General features: G+C 39.8%; 2 protein-coding genes across 3 annotated transcripts; one reads left to right on the top strand and one right to left on the bottom strand.

Moving 5' to 3' along the window:
• Nucleotides 1-141: 141 nt before the first annotated feature.
• On the bottom strand, nucleotides 142-19954 carry tdrd9 (tudor domain containing 9). 2 transcript variants are annotated; one of them, XM_068579736.1, is made up of 35 exons: nucleotides 19742-19954; nucleotides 15319-15401; nucleotides 15131-15198; nucleotides 14456-14677; nucleotides 12820-12942; nucleotides 12485-12565; nucleotides 12236-12400; nucleotides 12044-12147; nucleotides 11840-11956; nucleotides 11572-11656; nucleotides 11437-11494; nucleotides 11229-11333; nucleotides 11044-11141; nucleotides 10824-10955; nucleotides 10026-10188; nucleotides 9793-9856; nucleotides 8860-8923; nucleotides 8724-8768; nucleotides 8209-8262; nucleotides 7651-7767; nucleotides 7404-7511; nucleotides 6801-6901; nucleotides 6483-6653; nucleotides 5635-5746; nucleotides 5291-5506; nucleotides 4385-4474; nucleotides 4042-4299; nucleotides 3732-3899; nucleotides 2349-2419; nucleotides 2157-2266; nucleotides 1498-1594; nucleotides 1268-1406; nucleotides 830-948; nucleotides 671-743; nucleotides 142-558 (listed from the first exon to the last, which is right to left on the bottom strand). In XM_068579736.1, the coding sequence occupies exons 1-35, from the start codon at nucleotides 19870-19872 to the stop codon at nucleotides 460-462; spliced, it is 4011 nt and encodes a 1336-aa protein (XP_068435837.1). In that variant the 5' UTR covers nucleotides 19873-19954; the 3' UTR covers nucleotides 142-459. The 2 variants fall into 2 exon arrangements, with proteins under 2 accessions (XP_068435837.1, XP_068435838.1); XM_068579737.1 differs by having other exon boundaries at nucleotides 4042-4137.
• Nucleotides 16302-19000, top strand: rd3l (RD3 like). Its single transcript, XM_068579743.1, is given in 3 exon segments — nucleotides 16302-16533; nucleotides 17396-17737; nucleotides 18341-19000. Coding segments are annotated over 3 exon segments (810 nt in total). The 5' UTR covers nucleotides 16302-16417; the 3' UTR covers nucleotides 18693-19000.
• Nucleotides 19955-20015: the final 61 nt, after the last annotated feature.

Raw genomic sequence — 20015 nt, 5'->3', positions numbered from 1 at the left:
ATGAATCCTGGCACAGACGCACCTCTTCTCATACTAGTGTGTGTGTGTGTGTGTGTGCGCGTGTGTGTGTGATATATTTAACTTGACTCTCGGGTCACAAAGAAACTTTATTTGAAAGAAGACTGATTGACGAGCCTCATCTGTTGGAAACAACTATTTTTAATGGCCCAGTGCTGAAGCGCTGTTACAAAGAGCTATACAGCATCTTATCAATGAGAATCACATTTCTTACTTGCAGCAACTTATTTAAAACAGGGAATAACTCCTCCAGTGGTAGCTGCAAACAACAAAGTAAGGATTGAGGATTTGGCTGTGCTGTTGAAAGCTACAGATCCATTTAAACTTACTAAAAAAATACTCCTCTGAACAGAATAAAAATGAAGCATTAAAAACTGCTTATAGAATATTACAAATCAAATCAGTTCCATTTGAACACAAATGCAAACAGTACAGCTGTTTTTAGCTGTTGAGGAGGGTGACGGGATGCAGCTGGAAGAGAACACATCTGGTCTTTTCTCCACCAGGCTCCACAATCTCCATCTTCAGAGAAGGATCCACCTGCATAACACACAAACGCTTTAAAACAAGCATTGAAAAAATGTGCTAACAATGCATGTCAAAGCAAATGATCACATAAAAAGTCATGCAAGATGTTTATCATGTACCAGACCTGGTTCCATTTATCAGAATTCTCGTAGTACACTTGAGTGACAGCTTCCCTTGGCGGTGACTTGGTGAAGAGCCTGCATTACATAATATAAACAGATCAATAACTCCATACACATTGATTTAAATATATTACTCATGTCTGTGTGTGTATGCAAGTAACCTTGTGAGGCAGTCCCTGCAGTCCTCCTGCAGTTGTTTTATCCTGTCGCGCCCCAGATGCATAGTCCCACCGGGCCCTTCACACACCAGACGGTTTATAGCCACTCGCAAGGCATTTATCTAAATAAAATAAAAAAACACAGAACTTATAATACACAAAAGAGAATGATTCATCATGTATAGGCATCAAGTAATCATAGAATAGATTGGTAGAATTTAATAGACAAGAATAATTAGCACACTCGTGCAATAATATATAGCATTTCAAGGACTGCTATAGTTCTTTAGAGAGAAGTGCTGCAGGCCAGACTACAAATCACCCATCAAACAACAAGATTTAAGAAAATAGTGCCACAGAATCTGTCAAAAACAATGTGTATTCCTGTTGACTTCATAGCTGCTGTCCCAACACAGCCGTCTGTCCAGTGACAGCTGTTACCTCAGTTATGTCTTCTACATCAAATTTGACGTCAAAGGTGAGTTCGATGTCACGCTCAGGAAGAATGCTCTCCTGTGTCTGACTGTTCCAGCCTAAGCCACAGAGAGCGCCAGTGTAGCAGGTCCTCTCTTTATCAGTGCTTCAGTAAATGGGAGGAAATGTGAACATGGGTAATTGGATTAGGCTGCTTTTAAAAGGTGTGCTGTTACAAGTCAGTGTGTCTGACTTACCGTAACTCCATGATGGGGGTGAAGAGCATGGTTAGGAGTGCAGGCAGACCAGGGATGTCTGGCATGAGTGAGGTATCTTTCAGTAGAATACGTGTCCCTGCAACACAACTACACATTTAAAGCTACAATAGTTGTTTTTGACATTTAGAATTACATTAAAGGTTTGGCAACCACTGACAAAAAGTGCATGTTTTCGCATTCAGCAGACACGGTGCAAAGATAGCATTCATCAAAAGAAAAAGCTGTCTTGTACTAGAATTTTCAACCAAAACAATGAGCTTAAAGAGACTAATGCCTTTGACCTACTTTCCATGCTCAGCAGACATCTGCAAAGAGAGTATTGGCCATAAAGAAGTGTACACAGATCCAAAAATCGAGGGCCTGCATCAGTCTGGTGTTCCAGACATTTCCCAATCCACACTTCATTCCAGTTAGAAGCTGTTTGCCAGGAGTTCATTGCCCTTCAGACAAACTAGATAAATGTGAATAACGATGATCTCCTCATACAACCTCGCAAAACAAGCATTCATTTTGTTATCTTCTTGCTAAACCAGATAGAGGTGCATCCACCTCTAACTGGACTGGAGTTTGGACCGAAATTGGAGTATGTGTTGTCTGACACTAATGGGAGTGTATTTCTGAGATGTTGTATCTGGTACCTGTGGCGTTGACTGACACAGTTCCAGCAACCAGCATCCTCTGATGTTTGTTTTGAGGGTTTTCATTCAGGGTCAACGAGTTGATGCTGACTCTCTCTATACTCACGGTCCTGCGGGAGAACACAAACATAAGCAATGAGCATCATTCTTGACCTGAATCTTAATTTGGCCGTTTTGTACTCAATTGCTTACTTGTAGAAGGTCTTGTGGTTAAAGCTGTGGAAGCTTGTATTATAAGGACTGTATGGTCCTTGCAGACAAACCTGTGGTGTTAGAAGCAAGGCTGCAGTCAGACACATTAAATGACTTCATGCATTGGTCACCCAGTTATCATTTTGTATGTCCTAAATTTGAAACAGCTATCAGTCTGCTTTGACAGCTCTAGAGACTTTTGAGGAGTTTGTGTCTGCACAGTGTATAAGTACAGTGATGATTACAGCAATCATCACTGTACTTATACTAATAAAGACAGTTATCACTGAACTAAGAAAGACAATCAAAATAAACAGTTATCATCACTAAGAGAAGAGATGTTTTATCTCTGTAGCCTGTTATCCGTTTAACAAACTGCATTAAGTATTGATATAAAGTGTGTGTTCTGTGTCCTTATTAGCGCAGGACCGATTTTCACCGCCGGCATGTGTTATCTTATTTCTTAATTATGTGTCCGTATTTTTTTTAATTGGGCTCATTGTTTCTTAACTTATTAAACCCGACACTCAGGAATGATCAGCCTCACGCGCCTGAAAGAAAATGACTATAAATGATTTTTAAAAAAATGTTTAACCTCTCCAGCTCGATTTCAATTGTATACATAATAAAAGTAATTGGGGAAATAAGAGATCATAAAAAGACTGTTCTTTCTAATACATTAAAGAATGAAGCAAGTTGTTTCTGGATCTTTGTTCAGACCTACACTTAACAAACAGCATTTTAACCATATGGTGAATCAGTAAACAAATTAAATATTAAACTTAAGTTTAATCTGTGATCCTTCTTCACTCTGCTATGAAACTTCAGTGATGTTCATAAATATGAGATCAGTCCGGTGCAGCGTCAAATCAAGTAACTGATGACAAATGAGGGGAATTGTCGCCCGTTAAAACACTTCCTGCATCCTCGTTCATGGCTTTTTAGATATACCTCCACGCGCCTCACAGCCGAAAAAAGAGCTGTAGGACGGCCGTCAATATGGCAGCACAGAACATTTTCCGGTTCAAGCAAGGACTGAGGAGCGAGGAAATTATAAATAAAAGACTTGGGATGTACCCATTGTTCTGCTCACCAGACAGAATGGGTGTGGCTTTGCATGAACACAACAAATGAACTGAATTGCTCCCTCTCCTGGACAAACAAAGCCACAGACAGTGCAGGCATGATGCTGTCATCCACCCAATACCAAAATATCAGCATCTCTGATACTCAGTGTGTGTCCAATTGTAAATCCCTCCTCTCTCTAATCGATTGTAATCATTCGTATTCTTTACATCAGTAAATCACTTTGAATAAAAAACCTTTTCATGAGCAATATTACAAACATTGTATGAATATTCTAGAAAAAGGAGGGCATCTTGCCTTTGTCTTGGATGGGGCCGGGCGGCTTTTGGAAAACTGGGCGAGTAGGTCGTCAATGAGCTGCTTTTCCTCTTCCATGCGATCTTTCCAGGAGCTGCTGGCAGAGTCACGGACATATGTGCCCCTTTCCATGTCTTTGTACAGGGTCATCAGAGCTTCATTGTTTTGCTGCAAGTGCACACAAAAATAAGACATCTAGAATCAGAATTATTGTTTTAAGTAGGACGCGGGGTGATTAATGTATTTCGATATTGCACACGGCTTAATACATTTCATGTGGAAGAACCTGAGCTCCCAACTAGTGCGTTACCTTGGAATCAAAGCTCTCTTCACCCTTCACAGCATGTTCTTCTTCCACCATAATGTCCACCACGGTGGTGTTTTTCATCCCACTGGTGATGAGCAGCTGCACACGAATGACACCATGGAGGATGGAGTACAGTGACACGAAGAGTGAACGGCCCTTCACCAGTTTGATGAACCGATCACGAGCTTTACTGCTCCACTGATTCCCCAGGATGATCGACTTGGCTGAAGGATGCATTTCAATAACTTGGAACTCTTTAGCCTGAGACCATGAGTGTTTATTACTGTTAGTTAAAAGGTGGAACAGATGAACGTGCCATAATTATCTGACCACTGAGTATGGCTACCTGGAATGAGTGAGACAGGAGGTTAGAAGGGAGTTCCCGGAGGCTGCTGCAGGCAACAACCGCGCTGTTGCCAAAGTCCAAGAAGAACACCTGCAGGATAACAACATATTCTGCACTCTGGTACATGAAGTAACACCAGCAACTGCCCTCACATACTGCTGTTAAGAATGATTTTCCCTACACTGAGGTCAGTTTTTAAATGCATACAAAAAGGTATGTCTTTAAGATCTTAAAAACACAGATGCATGACAGTTCTGGTCAGTGACACTTCCAATTTTTTTTTAATATATATATATATATATATATATATATATGTATATATATATATATATATATATATATATATATATATATATATATATATATATATATATATATATATATGTATATATATATATATATATATATATGTATATATATATATATATATATATATATATATATATATATATATGTATATATATGTATATATATATATATATATATATATATATATATATATATATATATATATATATATATATATATATATATATATATATATATATATATATATATACACACACACACACACACAAGTAAATCATCTTCCAACAAAATAAACTTATGAACATACCATTTTTAATCAATTTTATTATATCTTTATTATGGCCAGGTAGACCATGTAAAGTATCCGTTTGGTGGCACAAAATGTTATATAAAATCCTGAAATGAGTCATTTCTGAAATAGTTTCTTGATCAGCCATAATAATAATCCACAATTTGTCTTCTATGATGGCAAGAGCATACAAGAAACAGTTGAAAAGACATTTTAAAATGAAACAGGAGAGAAGTAAAGAAATTTGTGATGAAAAAAATGGAATTGCTGTAACATCTTAAAAGCTGCAGCCTGTGCGTGATACTCACCTCCACTGTATTGCCACGCATGTGAAGGATCTTGGCGCGGTAGTACATTTTCTGCTCATTGTTTTCCGAATAAGGAGCCAGACACAACAGGTTGGGGTAGAGCGACACAGTTACAGGGTGCAGCGTACATGAGTTTAACTCTGCTGTCAGATAGCGCTGCTTTAACAAGCTGGCTTCATCTGCCTGGAAGCCCCAGAAATGACCAACATCCACCACCTGACGCAGAAATCATAGTTAAGAGATTATGCAACCATTCAAGATTCAAACATGTAATCAGAAAACAAACAACTAGTTATCTCTTTTGAAATGTACCTGTTTGACCAAGTTAAATGTGAAGGACTGACCTCTGTGATGTGGACCACAAACAAGGGGTCGGGGGGTAACTTGTCTGGGTCAATGGCACCGCTCACCATTCCCACTGGGCAGACAGACTGGCTCTGGAAGTCTACATTCACCCTGAACAGCAACAGCACACAAACAACTTGTTCCTAATGTTTTTACTTACTATATGTATTGCTATATAGAGGTTGCCTGTCAGATAGTTAACATAGTTGCTTGGCAGCTTTCCGAAATCAAAGATGAAACACATAAAGTTGAATCAGAGTTTACGACTGATCACAGAAATCGATACAATAGTTTTGCAATACTTTTTTGTTAAACAAAAATGCAAGTATCAGTATTTGGATAGAGCCTCTGTCTGTTGCTGACAGAGAGGAGTACTTAGGCAGCGTGAATGCTTGAATCTAGTGGAGCATTAAAAGAAATGTTGCCTAATAACAAGAATCACAATCTCAAATCTATTTCAGGGTTATCATAACATGCCAAAATGTTTTTTATTTTAGGCGGGTGGAATTATCACTGTTAAAGCCAATGCAATAAGTGAGAATATTTTTTGTGTATTTTGGGAGAAGCTAATGCGCAAAGTCACCCCATTTCCTGCCTTGAGGGCGGTAGAAAGAAGCTTGTGCTGCCTCTGTCCAAAACATCCTTTCTCTGAGTCCAAGTGATAGCTGGAGTCATGCAGACCATGAAGATGTCAGATTATATTAAGGCTCAGTGCATGGCCACTGACCAATGGCGCTGGTGGTGCACTTTCCAAAAAGTGGGACTTTTCAGGTCACACAAGAACATTTGTTCTCTTATTTTTACGCGTAGTGAAAAAAGTTATCATAATGTGTGAAGAGTGCCATACCGTGAAGATTTCATGTGAGTAATGCTTTTACGCCCAGCACAGAGTTCTATCTGCTCGGTGGAGAAGACAGGCAGCTCCAAAGGAGCACTCTGCTGTGAAAGGAGGAGAGCAAGAGACACCTCAGGCAGCACCCCAGCACCTTGGGATGTCCTGTGAAACTCCACATATGCTCTGAACACACACACACACACACACACACACACACACACACACACACACACACACACACACACACACACACACACACACACACACACACACACAGGTTAGTGTTGAAATAAAACAAAGTTAACAATGTGCAACAGTGGCTTTCCCTACCTGGTGCTGTCAAAGGAAATTGTTTTGACTTGACCACAGAGTCGGAACAGAGACTGCAGCTGCTTGCAATACAGGAATGGGTATGGAGGGAGGTTCCTTAGCTGAAAACATGTGGTCTGGTGTTATTTTACAATAGCCCAACATCCTACGTAATGAGGCTTAAAGACTACAGCCCATCAGGGTTTTAATTGTCATTACTCTCCAGAACAGTCATCAATTTTTGGCTCTAAAGTAGGAAAGCAACTATTTGACTTTTTCCATTCTCAATATCAAAGCCCGGGCTTTGGCTAGCTGCTGATACCGAGTACTGATCTGATACCAGTCTTTAATTAATAAAATGCATGCCTCACTGTATGAAAGTGACTGTGATCATTATTTTATGTGTAAGGCAACATTACTTAAACATTGCTTTCTTAACTTTGAAACAAAATATAACAAATTCAAATGAACTGTATTCTTATTTAATATTAAAATAATGAATCAAAACACCAGCAACTTAGTAATTTGTGACGAATACCAGATCCAGCTTCTTCTTTTTTTCTTCCAGTTTTAGCACAATATTATATATCAGTACAGGCCTACATTAAACACCATGGGTCATACCATCACTGTTGTTCTGGGGTTGAAGCCATTCAATTCCCTGGAGGCCAGGTCTTCACTTATTTCTCCCTGGACAAAGTATTTGGGGTAGTGGGCACCAGCAATGACCACCTAAGACAGAGAGAGGTGCATTCTAAAACAGACTGATATTAAGGTGTCTATTCAGTAACTGAATATTAGTTGTTTTTTTGTGACAACTCGATCCGAAGTGTATAGCTTAATTTATGCAATGTGCTGTACTGGCTCTAACCTGAAGCATGAACTTCTGCTTGTGTGTGCTGGTGTAATCCAAAGATTGGATGCTCTCCGGCACATGCATGTTGAAATAGGATACGCGCCTCTTCAGGTCCTCGTACAGCTCTGCAACCTGGACAGTGAGTTACTTCTGAGGAGGTCTGAGCCATTTATATATATATATATATATATATATATATATATATATATATATATATATATATATATATATATATATATTATTTACAGCTCAAATTTCAAAATATTATCTCAACGAGACTGAAAGTTTAAGACAAGACATGCTTAACAGCCAACTATGCATCAAAAGGCAAAAAAAAACTAACCAGCTAAAATATGTAATGACACTTAAAGACCAAATTAAAACACTGTCGATAATATCAACCCACTCCTCTGCTCTGCTGCTGACAGCATTACACAGATTACATAAAGTGTAATTCTTGGTAACATGACTACAAACAGGATTAATGCCTGTTGATGACTGTTCTTCTATGATCGGTGATGACAAAGACATCCTGTGCTGTAGCTTGATGAACTCTCGGCTCCATCACTTTACCTCCCTGATCCTCTTGATCTGAATGAAGTTCTCTTTTCCCCAGTTCAACTCATCCTAAAGAAAGAAAGCAACAAAGGTAAAAACTATTCACACTTCAAAAAATATTTACAGAAGAGAAGAGAGAGCTGCACTGAATCCAAATGCCCACTTAAAAAAACTTTAGTGAACAGTTGAAATCTTAACATAAGCAGAGAAACTTTTTTTCTCACACTGAGGTGAAATTAAAAAAGATCTAAATTGGGACAAAGCTCATGTATTTTGCCTTGGCAACTGCTCTGTAAACTTCTGCATACTAAATGACTCATACAGTGTTATGTAAACTCACTACCAAAAGAGCAGTTATGTAGACAACTACAATCTTTAAAATAATGTAAGATGAATAATAGTGTTAAGGGGTGGCTCTGTACAACAGTAGAAGACTATTCTCCTTTTCAAAAAATAAAATCTATTTTTTATTTTTCTATATGTGCGAGTGTTGTTTCAGTGAGCTCCAGTTTGTTCGTTTTTTCCGTCACCTTTGGGTGTCTCAGCTGTCCTTTCTTTTTGGACAAGTGCCATGCCTGACAGTAAAAGACAATAGGAAAGGGTTAGAAAAACTGCCATCATGCAAATATGTACATCCTTTGAACTTAATTGCTGCCGACACATTACCTTGAAGGCATTGACAAAACTTATGGAATCACTTGGTGTGCCAAGGGCAAAGGCCAGCTTGCTCCTGGAATGATGATTATTATTCAGTACACATAGAAAAAAGGTATAATACACAGATCGCATATCTGTGTCTGGCCTGCATGTATTCTGATGAAAACATATTGTTGGTTTGTGCTCTGAAGAAAAGGCCTGTGTCCATACAGTTTTATCTCTGAACGTATGAAGCTACCTCTCACGTTGAGTCTGTCAGTTTGAGCTGATACAACCTCATAAATACAAAGTATGAGAGAAAGCATCCTCCCTTTGAAGCTCATGGTAAAAAAAACAACCTCATATAAATAGTAGCACAAATAGATGATAAAGAGCAAAGGAGTGCTGCTGGTCTATTATACAACATTAGTTAGTGTTAATATAGTATTAAGATATTGTATAGAAACATACAAAAAAATATCTAAGGAGAACAATGCATTGATTACTGGATACGCTACGGCAGAGACTTTATAATGATGTATAAATCCTTTTTAACACACTTTCTGTTAAATTACTTTTTACTGAATTACTTTTTATTTACTTTTCTACTGTCATCTGTTCACAGAGATGTGGCATTGTCCAGCCATCTTTAACCGCTTATTCTGTTCGGGGAGGCTAGACCCAATCCCAGTTAAGGCAGGAAACAGCCTGGACCATTTTGAGCTGTTAGGCAACAGTGCTAGATACACATAGACACAGTGCAGCCCACGAGACGGCATGCTACAAAACACTGTGATAGTACCGAAGCTGGAAAAGTAAGTCAATAGGTAGGTCTAGACTCCATGGAGTAGGTTACATGACAACCTATCGTCCAAAAAATATCGTGTCACCTTGGTGAGGTACAAAAATGATCTACACTGAAAGTCTGTATGTGAGTTAGTGCAGCAGCAAGTTGTGACTTACCTGTGGCCAGCAAGTTGCTGCATAGATGGTATGGCAAAAAAACTCTTCAGAGAGTGCGAGGCAGCTGAGGATAAGATACATTATTACAAAAAAAAGTGGAGGCAGTCATTACGCCAGCTGTAGAGTTTAACAGCTGATCAAGGGTATGTATTTGTTGTATGTCTAAAAACAACTGTGAACATGTGCTTATGCAGTAACTGAGGTCTATTGCAGTAGCCTCATGACAGACTGACCTATGATGAGGCACTCATCCAGGCAGCCAAAGATGTGGCCCAGGACAATCATCTTCCCCAGGTACAGGTCAACAGGTAGGTGGGCCAGCACTCGGCCCAGGAACGTTAGCTCGCCATCGTCGTTGTGACCTGTGCCATTACTTTTTGCAGAGAGTGCACCCATCTACAAAATTAAACATCCAGCTAGTATCTCCAATCAGCTCAAATCTGAACTCAGACCAACAGATTGACTTAAAATATTCAAGGTTTTGGACATGAAATTACTGACACGTACATATTCATTTCCCTTGGGTATTTGCCTGTTACTTTTGGAACACTGACTTATTATATTGATCACACTTTATGGTTGTGTATTGCTGAATTGAACTTTTATCTGTATCCTTGGTCTTGTTATATGTATGAATTTGCATTTCCTGACTATTTTGTGCAATAACTACTGTCTATTTGATTCAGTTTGATGTAGTGTTTTTCACTTTGACGAAAGTCCCGGAATCCCTTTGCAGAGCACTTTGTAACTTAGTTTTGAAAGATGGTATAAAAAGGAAACCAGAGGCATCATACATCTACTTTCCCATCCACACACACAAACATGCATAACACAACATAACCCTTACCCAACAGACTTATGCAAACACTGGCTGATCCAAAGACCCTGTTGGAGAACTCCTGGTGTAATACTCAATGACAGATCTGTGTGGTCAGCTGCCAGCTCAAATACATCATTAAAGCCACGCATCCATGCATACTTGACTAAACATTAATGTCTCTCTGTGGGAAGAATCATCTATACTTATTTACTTCTTTGAGTTGGAGCACTGTCCTCACTATATCACCAAGGTTGGGGGGTGAGAGGGCTGTGGACAGGATGGAGCGGGGGTCTCCCATATCCAGCAGCTTAACCTTCAGCATGATGGTGGCCAACGGGGCAAGCTGAGAGGAAGGCAAACAGTATGGCATTGGTTGTCCTGTTAGGGTCAAAGCAAAAAAAGAAAATCTTGGCAAGTGGACTTTCTCTTACTAGCATCTCAGGGACCATGTAGTCGGGGATTTCATTCCTCCAGAACTCTTTGCTCACGAGACGGTAACAATACCCCTTAGACACTCGACCTGCCCGACCTGACAGAGAAGAAATAAGTCCAAAAGGACAGAATTGAGTAGATGCTTACACTTCAGAGGAAAAGTTCTGGACTGCAATTATTGTACCTCGACGCTGGTTGCAGTTGGTTTTGGCGGCCCAGGTGAGACGCAGAGACTGGTAATTGGTTTCTTCATCACAGACCATTTGACGGGCAAGACAGAAATCAATCACTGTGAATGAAAAAAGAACCAAAAGAGTTACGATTTGAAAATACGTTATTACAAACCATAGATTAAGGGAATAGATAAAAGTCAGATGGGGGGAAAAACTAACCATATTTAACGTCTGGAACAGTCACCGAACTCTCCGCAATGTTGGTGGAAAGAATGACCTGTTAAGATGAGGAGATCAACGGTACAGCAGGTACGAAGAACACACTTCAGACAGAATAAGATCTATGTTTTTTACCTTCCTGTATCCAGGGACAGGGAACAGAAACACACCATTCTGCTCCTCCAGAGTCACAGAGGAGTGGAGAGGATAAACCTGCAATCTGAACAGCAGCAGCACACTCATCGTAACAGTGAAGGTAAACATTAAACACAATAAAAAAAGTAAATAAAAAAAGTAAGTCACAAAACTGACTTATATTATAGAATGCCAGTAAACCTACAACAAAGAAATAGGTATTGACTACAGGGTATGATTCAACAAAGAGATCATCTCAAAAGATCACCTTTTGTAGACCAGCTTGGCCAAGGCCTCCTGCATGTAGCTTATCTCGTTTAAACCAGGAAGGAAAACCAGCACACTGCCCTGCTGTGATGAAGTCATGCCACTTTTTTCTGCTTTGCTGCTCAAACAGAAACACACACTATCATTACTTTGAGTCTGCTGATTTGTTAAAGCACTTAAGTGTGCAAAAATACTAAGGCCTCACCTGGGATCTTTGCCCTCCATCTCATCAAAGCTCTGGATGAGCGTGATGGCTAGATTGTACATCTCCACTGAAATGCGAGGGTCCTCCAGATGAAGCATCTCTTTCTGATACAGACACACAAAATTCACATGTTAGCTATTTGTCTTCAGTACAGAGAACCGCAGCATTATAACTAATTTTCCATCTTATTACCCTGTATGGAAACAGTGTTTGGAGGTCGTCCAGATAAAACTCCTCAATGGCAAAGGGTGCCCCCTCCACTTCAAACACATAGGCAGGGATAATTTTGCCACGAATTGGGGTTCCAAAGTACTCAGCCAACTGTTTGCAGTTAATGGTGGCGGACATAAGGATGATCTGAAAAAAAAACAGTGGTCCTATGAGAGTTCAACTGATGCAGAACGAGAACAAAAGAGGGATTTTATTTGATCTTGCAATTACCTTCACATAACATGAGTTGGAATGGAGAAGTTTTCTCAAAACCAGCAGGAGAAAGTCCATCTCCTCAGAGCGCTCATGAACCTTGGGCAAAGGCAGAGGAGTAAAATGGCTTTTACCAAATTGTCAAGAATTACTGAGTAGATCATAGAACTGAAGGAAACCTGAAACTAAACTTCAATTGCGCCAAAATGCAACACTATAACTAAATAAAAAGAGAAACTTGAAATAAACACTGCTAAATGAGGTAACTGCATTTTTTACCATTACCAAAATTTACAAAACAAAAAACAGAAGCCCGGCTAACAGAGAAAATGATCTGCCTTATGTTAATGCACCTCATCTACGAAAATGTGGGAGTACTCTGTGAGACACTTGGCTGAAACCAGTTTTTGCAGCAGCACTCCTGTAGTCATGTAGATGAGCCGTGTGTGCTCAGTCGCCATCTTTTCCAGTCCAACCTAGAATATACATATGCAAAGTTGTATTGATGAATATGGACACCACACACATACTGAAAATGAGTACCATCTCTTTTTCTCACTCTCAATGGAGCATCTGACGAAATGCACCTGCGACAGCAGTTTGTTTTTTATTCTTGTTATTGTTTTGCTCGGCAAGATAATCACAATCTATGACTTATCATCTGAAATCATCGGATCAAAGCAGTGCCAGATCATCTTCTTTTGGTGTGTTCATACAATGCTAATGTGCAGCAACACTGTCGACTTACATTCTTCTAAATCTTCTTTTGTTATATGCTTCCTTTGCAAGTGTCCTAAAAAACAATATCTACAATGCCAACATGACTATCTCTGGTTGGTCATGGAGAAAATGACCTGCAATGAAATCCATTGCTACCCATTGTATGACCTCAGGGAAATACTTCTTGGGTTCGCTGCTTCTTTGAGCTTTGAGCATAAAAAAAACTTTCCATGCACTGACTGCACAATTTCCAGAGACAAAAAAATAGGACAAGAAACCAGGAAAGAGCTCTCGTCTTGATGATTAAGAAAAGCTAGAGACACAAATCAAAAAGCTCCCACTAGGGATGTCATATTAAACGATTTTGCCATTGCTGTGGGAAAATGGGAGTAGTTAAAAAAATTCAATTGAGAGTGACTAGAAGGGGTTTCCAACATCTTCAACATCATATTAATGTTCTTTATTACTTTGTGTTGTGTCTATTTCCCTTTTCTTTCGAGAGGCACTGCTGGCCTTTCAATGTTATTTATTAATACTTTGTAAAGCACAGATAGTCCTCACTTTAGATGAGGTCATACAAAATACCTACCTAATACTTAACTAACGATTAGTAACTACCTTAACTAATCATGAATTGCTGTATTAAAACACATTTATAAAGCGCAAGTTAACCATGTGTGGTTAAGACTCATCTTTAAGTCCTTAATAATTGGTTTGCAATATTTATTACCTAATTTACAAACGGGGAATCCATCATTTATAAAGTATGAAAACCCAATCATGAATCACATAATAGTTAAGCTATTTAATCAAGAAAAATGTTATAATTGTGTTCATGAATTGCATACTAAGACTTACTAATGAGCGTTCATGTTGGGGCAACGCTTTTTAAATGATCAATTAAGTGTTTACTCATGCTTTACTAATGTTTAACAGTGTGTAGTTATTATAAAGTGTTACCGACAAAAGTTATTATTAGTCGTACCGTTTCAGAACTCCATAAAACACAGCCAGAGATACTCACAACAAACATTGTTGTGAGTATTGTAAGCATTGTTCTAGCTTGTTATCACATGCATACAAACACTCTTTAAATTGTGAGAGGTGCAATGAGTGCTTTTGGAGCCGGAGTGAGGATCTTTTTTTCACACCTTTTCAACTAAACAGACAGAAAAAGTGGTAGTGGATAAGAGCATATTTACTGGCTCCCATATGTATCTGTAATGAACAGTTTAAGTTAATCAGATTCTGTCGAAATTTTGCACTAACCTGATATCCCACCAGACTACCCAGGGTACACTTCCGCTGGGTGGCAACCCATCGGGCAACACTGGAGGCCCCAATTTTGCGTGGTTGGGTGACCACAATGTTGCATGAGGATTTGTTGTCATTGTAGTGGTCCAGAATGTACTGTGGCAACTGAGTGGTCTTGCCACTGCCTGTGGCTCCTTGAATGATCACTACAGAGTTGTTTTCTATTAGGGAAATCAGCTGGAAAAAGCACATCCACACTTATATAAAATACAAGTACATGTAATGTGCACAGTAAAAACATATTTAGAAATATTTTATGAAATTGTAGAGCAGATGGGTGCACTAAGCTGATTTCTAAACGGAAGCCCACACTTTATAATCTGCAGTAAGAAAGTATGGCTTCAATGAGCATGAGCTCCTAACAGTCACAAACACACACAACACCTTATTAGACTAGAGTACATTTTAGACAGGTACATTCAAAGTTGGCTGTTGTTCTGCAACATGAAATAACATGGAGTTCATCTTGAGCCAACAGTAAAAGCTTAAGTGCACCCATGTCCTCAGGACATAATGGTAATTTCAGTAAAACTCCTTACATGACCAAAAATAGAAAGTGCTACAGGAGAATGCGAGAGTACTTTTAGACCATCAAGCTGCAGGGTTAAGGCTATGTATGGTGTATTTTACCTCCTGTCTGTTTTTTGTAATGGGCAAGCTGGGATACTTGTAGCTGGCAAGTGGAGGAGGAGCCGGAGCTGCGAACACAGAATCGAATGCACAAGAAACAGGGTTAAACCATTTTGGGCAGAAGGCAGATGCAGATTCCTTTAAGTAAGTATGGTGTGAGATCAGAAAAAAAGCTAAAAGTTTAATACTTAGAATCCCTCTATGTTCTGGTTTCAATCGTTCATTAGATTCCACATTTTTCAGGCTGCTCTCATGAGGAACGTCTGGTTGGCTGAAACAAAATGAAAGCAATTGCAAGAAGTTCATTTTTTTAGGTTCTATTAACCATTGAATTGCAATAGATTAAAGGCATTTTACACCCATTTTCCCTCACATTACAAAAGCATGTACATTATTTTCAAGGACCATAGAGAAAGCTATTTAATTTCTTTCTCTGTAAGGGATAGACAACTAGTGCTTCTTACAGTAATTTGTCACAGTAATGAACAGGTAAAGAATTCAGTGTGATCATTGTCCAGTTTACACAGACTAGTCTCATATCAGAAAGCTTAACTACCAAACACCCAAGAAGCATTGTTATAAAACACATGCAATTATTTAATTACAGAATAACAAATGAATGTTGCATGTACTAGTAAGGTCTTTCTCAAATTTGAGACTAAGCTTTATAGCAGCTTTAATCAAATCAAAAATGTAAGTTAATAGATGAAAACACCTGCAGCTCCCCCAACATCATTACTTGGTACCATTTGTAACTTTTGAGTCTGCCTCCTCTCGTCTTTCCCTGGTGAACAAGGCACACAAAACTGTAGTCCGGAGAGCATTCCCACTTTGTCTCTGCCGCTTGCTCTCTCCTCGCGGGGGAAGGATTTATCGCAACAGCAAGCAAAAACCCGAACAGTACTAAGAGGAGCTCAAATGCAACACACCCACGGCTTGTGCACACACACATGCACTCTCGCTCTCTTCATTTCTCTCCAATGCACACATTTCGTGGAAGCTTCAAAGCAGCTGACCTTACAACAAAGCTGCACACTGCACAGAGGAGAGTGCGAGTGGGGTGAAAGCAGAGGTGACAGCTCTTAGTCAGGAAGCAATGTGTGACTAACTCTCATGGAAAAAAGTCAGCATGACAGGAGCAGTGGGAGGGACAATAGGGACAAGACAACTATAAAACAAGGAAAAACACTTTCAACAGCCACGATATTGGAGGATTGCTGCTGATGCACAAGTGCTCCTTTGATGGCATTTTACACAAAAGGGACGTAGTCAACAGCAAGTGAAGGAATGACATTCACATGGACTGACCCACGGAAACAGGGAGCTGGAGGCAGTACTCTGTGAAAAGCTGATCTTTGCTCAATATCTCACAAAAACATCAGCGGTGCAGTTTTCACCTGTAAGTACAAATATTCCCTTTCAATTTTTAGCAAGATGTTGGTGAGATAATTTCTTCCCGCACATGCTGGAGGATTGACAGCTGTTTAAGTACTGCTCTGCTTTGCAACCTTTTGATGTGTGACATCACATAAATGGTTTGGGTTCAGTGAGGCCAACCTCTGACCTTGCAGGTGGTGCAATTCATCTGAAGCCCAGGTGGAAGCTGTGTTGGATACATCAGTAAGGGGAAAAGGCCAAATATTTACACCTGAGACAGAGTTTGACTTGAACTGAAGGCAAACAGAGCACCCAGCAGGCAGGGACCCGAGGTCAGCTTCATTATAGGTGTGGTCATTTTTCACCGTCAACCATAAAATGTTAATTATAATAGGACTACGTAGAAATAATGAAAATCAACATGTGCTCACTCAGAGAATTAATGTTGCAGTATTCTAACACATTTCTCTGAGTTTTGTTGAGCTAACAATATCAGCACAAGCGCAATATTTTGTCATAAATAAGACTGGATACATTCATTCATATATTTTTCCTCATCAATAGGAGCAGGAACATATTGACATTAACACATTTTCCAATTATATTGCATTTTCCAGCATTGCTTCTCTCTTGTTCTTTATTTTTGTTGTATCTGCTTTTCAGAATCAGAATCGTTTCACATATAAGGATTTGTCATGGTGGGTGGTGCATTAATGCAGTCCATCACATGGTCTGGTGTTATCTTGTTATTTGTAGGTGCCAACCACTAGAGAAATTAACACTTGGTTTGAAGCAACAGATATTGCAACATATTCAAATGTGTTAAAACAATGCTGTGAAGACATCTTGGCATCAAGGTCAGAAATAACACAATTCTTATTTCTTTAGTTTTTCAGGACTGTCTGGTATGACTGCCATGCCCTTTTTCAGCTGGATGAAATGGTCCCGTGAAACAAAAGTGCAGGCTCAAGATGAAGTGGAATCTCCAAAGACCTCGGGGGTCGTACCCAGTCGCATGTTGATCAGAGAACTATTGTGGCATGTGGAGGAGCGCGAGCGGTTGGTGAGGGAACTGGATCGAGAGCATAGACTGACCCACAGCGCCCTGGGTCTCCATTGGTTTCAAAAGTACCCCAGGTTACGGAACCTCATCCCCACATCAGAGCTGCACCAGCTGGAGTTTCTGTGTGCCCAGATTCCACCCATCCACGCAGGCATCGTGCTCACAAGGTGTTTGGTTGCAGCCATGCCATGATCCCCGCTCATATTAGTATGCTGGCAACAGTGGCTAGCTGCTACTGCATCAACACAAGGCCTGACAGCAGGCAAAGCGGAGAAGACTCAAAGGGAAAGGGAGGCAGGGCAAGCTGCCAAGAAAGCCATTATGTGTTACTGTCACAGAGACAGGCGATGTAGGGTGTGAACATGTGAAGGTGAAGGATGCCTTGTAAGGCTCAGCAAAGCCAGACTGCCGGGGGTTTCTGCTCATCATCTCTGTTAGCCATAATGACATCAAAAACATTGTTCTAGATGGTTGAGCATTGTGACCTACTTACTCGTTTCCCATTAAATGCCTGGGTCACTACTGTGTGCTTACATAACCACATTACCAAAGAATAACATATTTAGTAAGAAATGTGTTATGTTTGTACCATTTCTAAAAAGCTGTGCTGTTGTCCTAAATATGTAATTATTTAAACTACGAGAAACTCCTGGTTCAATTATACAATATTAAAAAGTGCCAATAGAAAATGTGGTAAACTGGCATTGTTTTGACCCAGATCCTTGCTATTTCAAAAAGTGTTTAACTCTATTGGTTGATTCCTTCCTTAGGTTTCGTGAGGTACTTGCCACAAACAACATTAGGCCCTGGGAGCTGGCTTTTGTCTTCAAGCAGGTGCTGAGCGATTTCTTGAGGCAAAAGGAGCATGAAGAGAAAAACTTCACAGTGCAGACAGCAGAGCTCCGACCAATTGATGCTTGGACCAGCTGCTACATAATGAAGCAGGGCTTTGTCACGCCCATCGTCCCCAACGGTGAAGGCAACCCAAGAGAGGAGATCCCAACAATCTCTGGATATGTGGATCGAGCCATGCGGCATGCCAGCTCGTCCTCTGGGACCAACAAAGACTGGGACCTTCCAGTTCCTCTCAGGCCCACAGGAACATACAGCACTACACTGTGAGAGGCCACTGTTGCGGTTTTAAGGAAAACAGTTATCGCATCCAGCTTATGGATACAAGATGCAAAAACTTGATTATTTATATTAAGATAGTTGCAGATATCATAGCTTGTGACCAAAAACGAAATTAGGCTTGGTGGACAAAGTATTGAACCGTTTTATTACAATAACTAGTTCGACACCTCCTTTTCAGACCCTACTTAAATAGACCGATTTTCTCTTTTCTAGATTAAAAACCTCACTCCGATTTTGTACAGCTGGGCATATATTACAATAGTGTATGGTCAGGTGCAATAGTGATGTGGGGAGGAAACAGGATGTGAATACATGCCTAACCAGTCTGTGAATGCTTGTCGGTCTGTAAGTATATCAAAAGCTTTGAAAAGTTTAAACCAAAGAAATAATATATTCCAATTCCAGATGTTTTTTTTTTGTATTAAAAATGTAATTCAAAATAGAAAATCAGAGAGTATGCAAAACTCTGTAAAAAATAAAAGTTTGTGCTGTCGATTTTGGTTTGTGTCCTAACTTGTTTATCAAGCTGTATTAAAAAAAAGAAAAAAAAGTGGGCACTTAAACTTTACTGTCAAGTAACTTAGCTAACGCTAACAGGTCATGATATAGGACACCTGACTTGTACTCAGGTCTTAAGGTCAACATCAATGCGTCCAACGTTACTGTGATAGTAACACGAGTCAATTTATAGATTAAATCTGCCATTATAAAACTAGAAACGTGCGGGAAGTCAAGACATCTAAATAGCACCGTTTAGTTTGCTGACACACGAGTGAAGGTCATCATTAAGACCCACGCTGTTAGCTTGCGTTAATGTAGCATTACTTTCACAAAAAAACTCCTTAAACACAGAGGACATCCTCAAAAATCTAACCATATCAATTTGTGTAATACATATTTTTCACCCAGTGACTGTGGCTACGATAGCAATTCCTGTCTCCGAGCGTCTTTTTCTGTAACTTGCTAGTTGCTGAAACAGCCTTCACGAGGCCACCTTTAAGCTAGGTTAGCTTAATTTGCGTCACCGTTACTCTCACCTGCTCGTGTCTTTCGACAAAGCTTCATCAGACTTTCCTTCAACCACTTCTTCTGCAAGTTTAAGGTTCGCAAACGTCGTCCCCGAGGTGAACCAATCCGAAATTTGTTCTGCAGTGAATACTTTCTTCATGTTGTCAGCAATTCTCTCATTTTTCAGTTGAGTCTCTCACTCGCTAAAGACGAGGAGCTTGCAGCGCGTGCGGCTCCGGCTCGTGAGGAATACCTTACACCACGCCCCCGAGCGGTTGCATTGTGAACTTGACTAAATGTACT

The sequence above is a fragment of the Clinocottus analis genome, unplaced genomic scaffold, assembly GCF_023055335.1.
Source record: "Clinocottus analis isolate CAN_PGR_092001 unplaced genomic scaffold, fCliAna1.0.p SCAF_17, whole genome shotgun sequence".
Classification (NCBI taxonomy): Eukaryota; Metazoa; Chordata; class Actinopteri; order Perciformes; family Cottidae; genus Clinocottus; species Clinocottus analis.
Note: the sequence above shows the minus strand (reverse complement) of the source record. Positions and strands in the feature narration are given on the sequence as shown.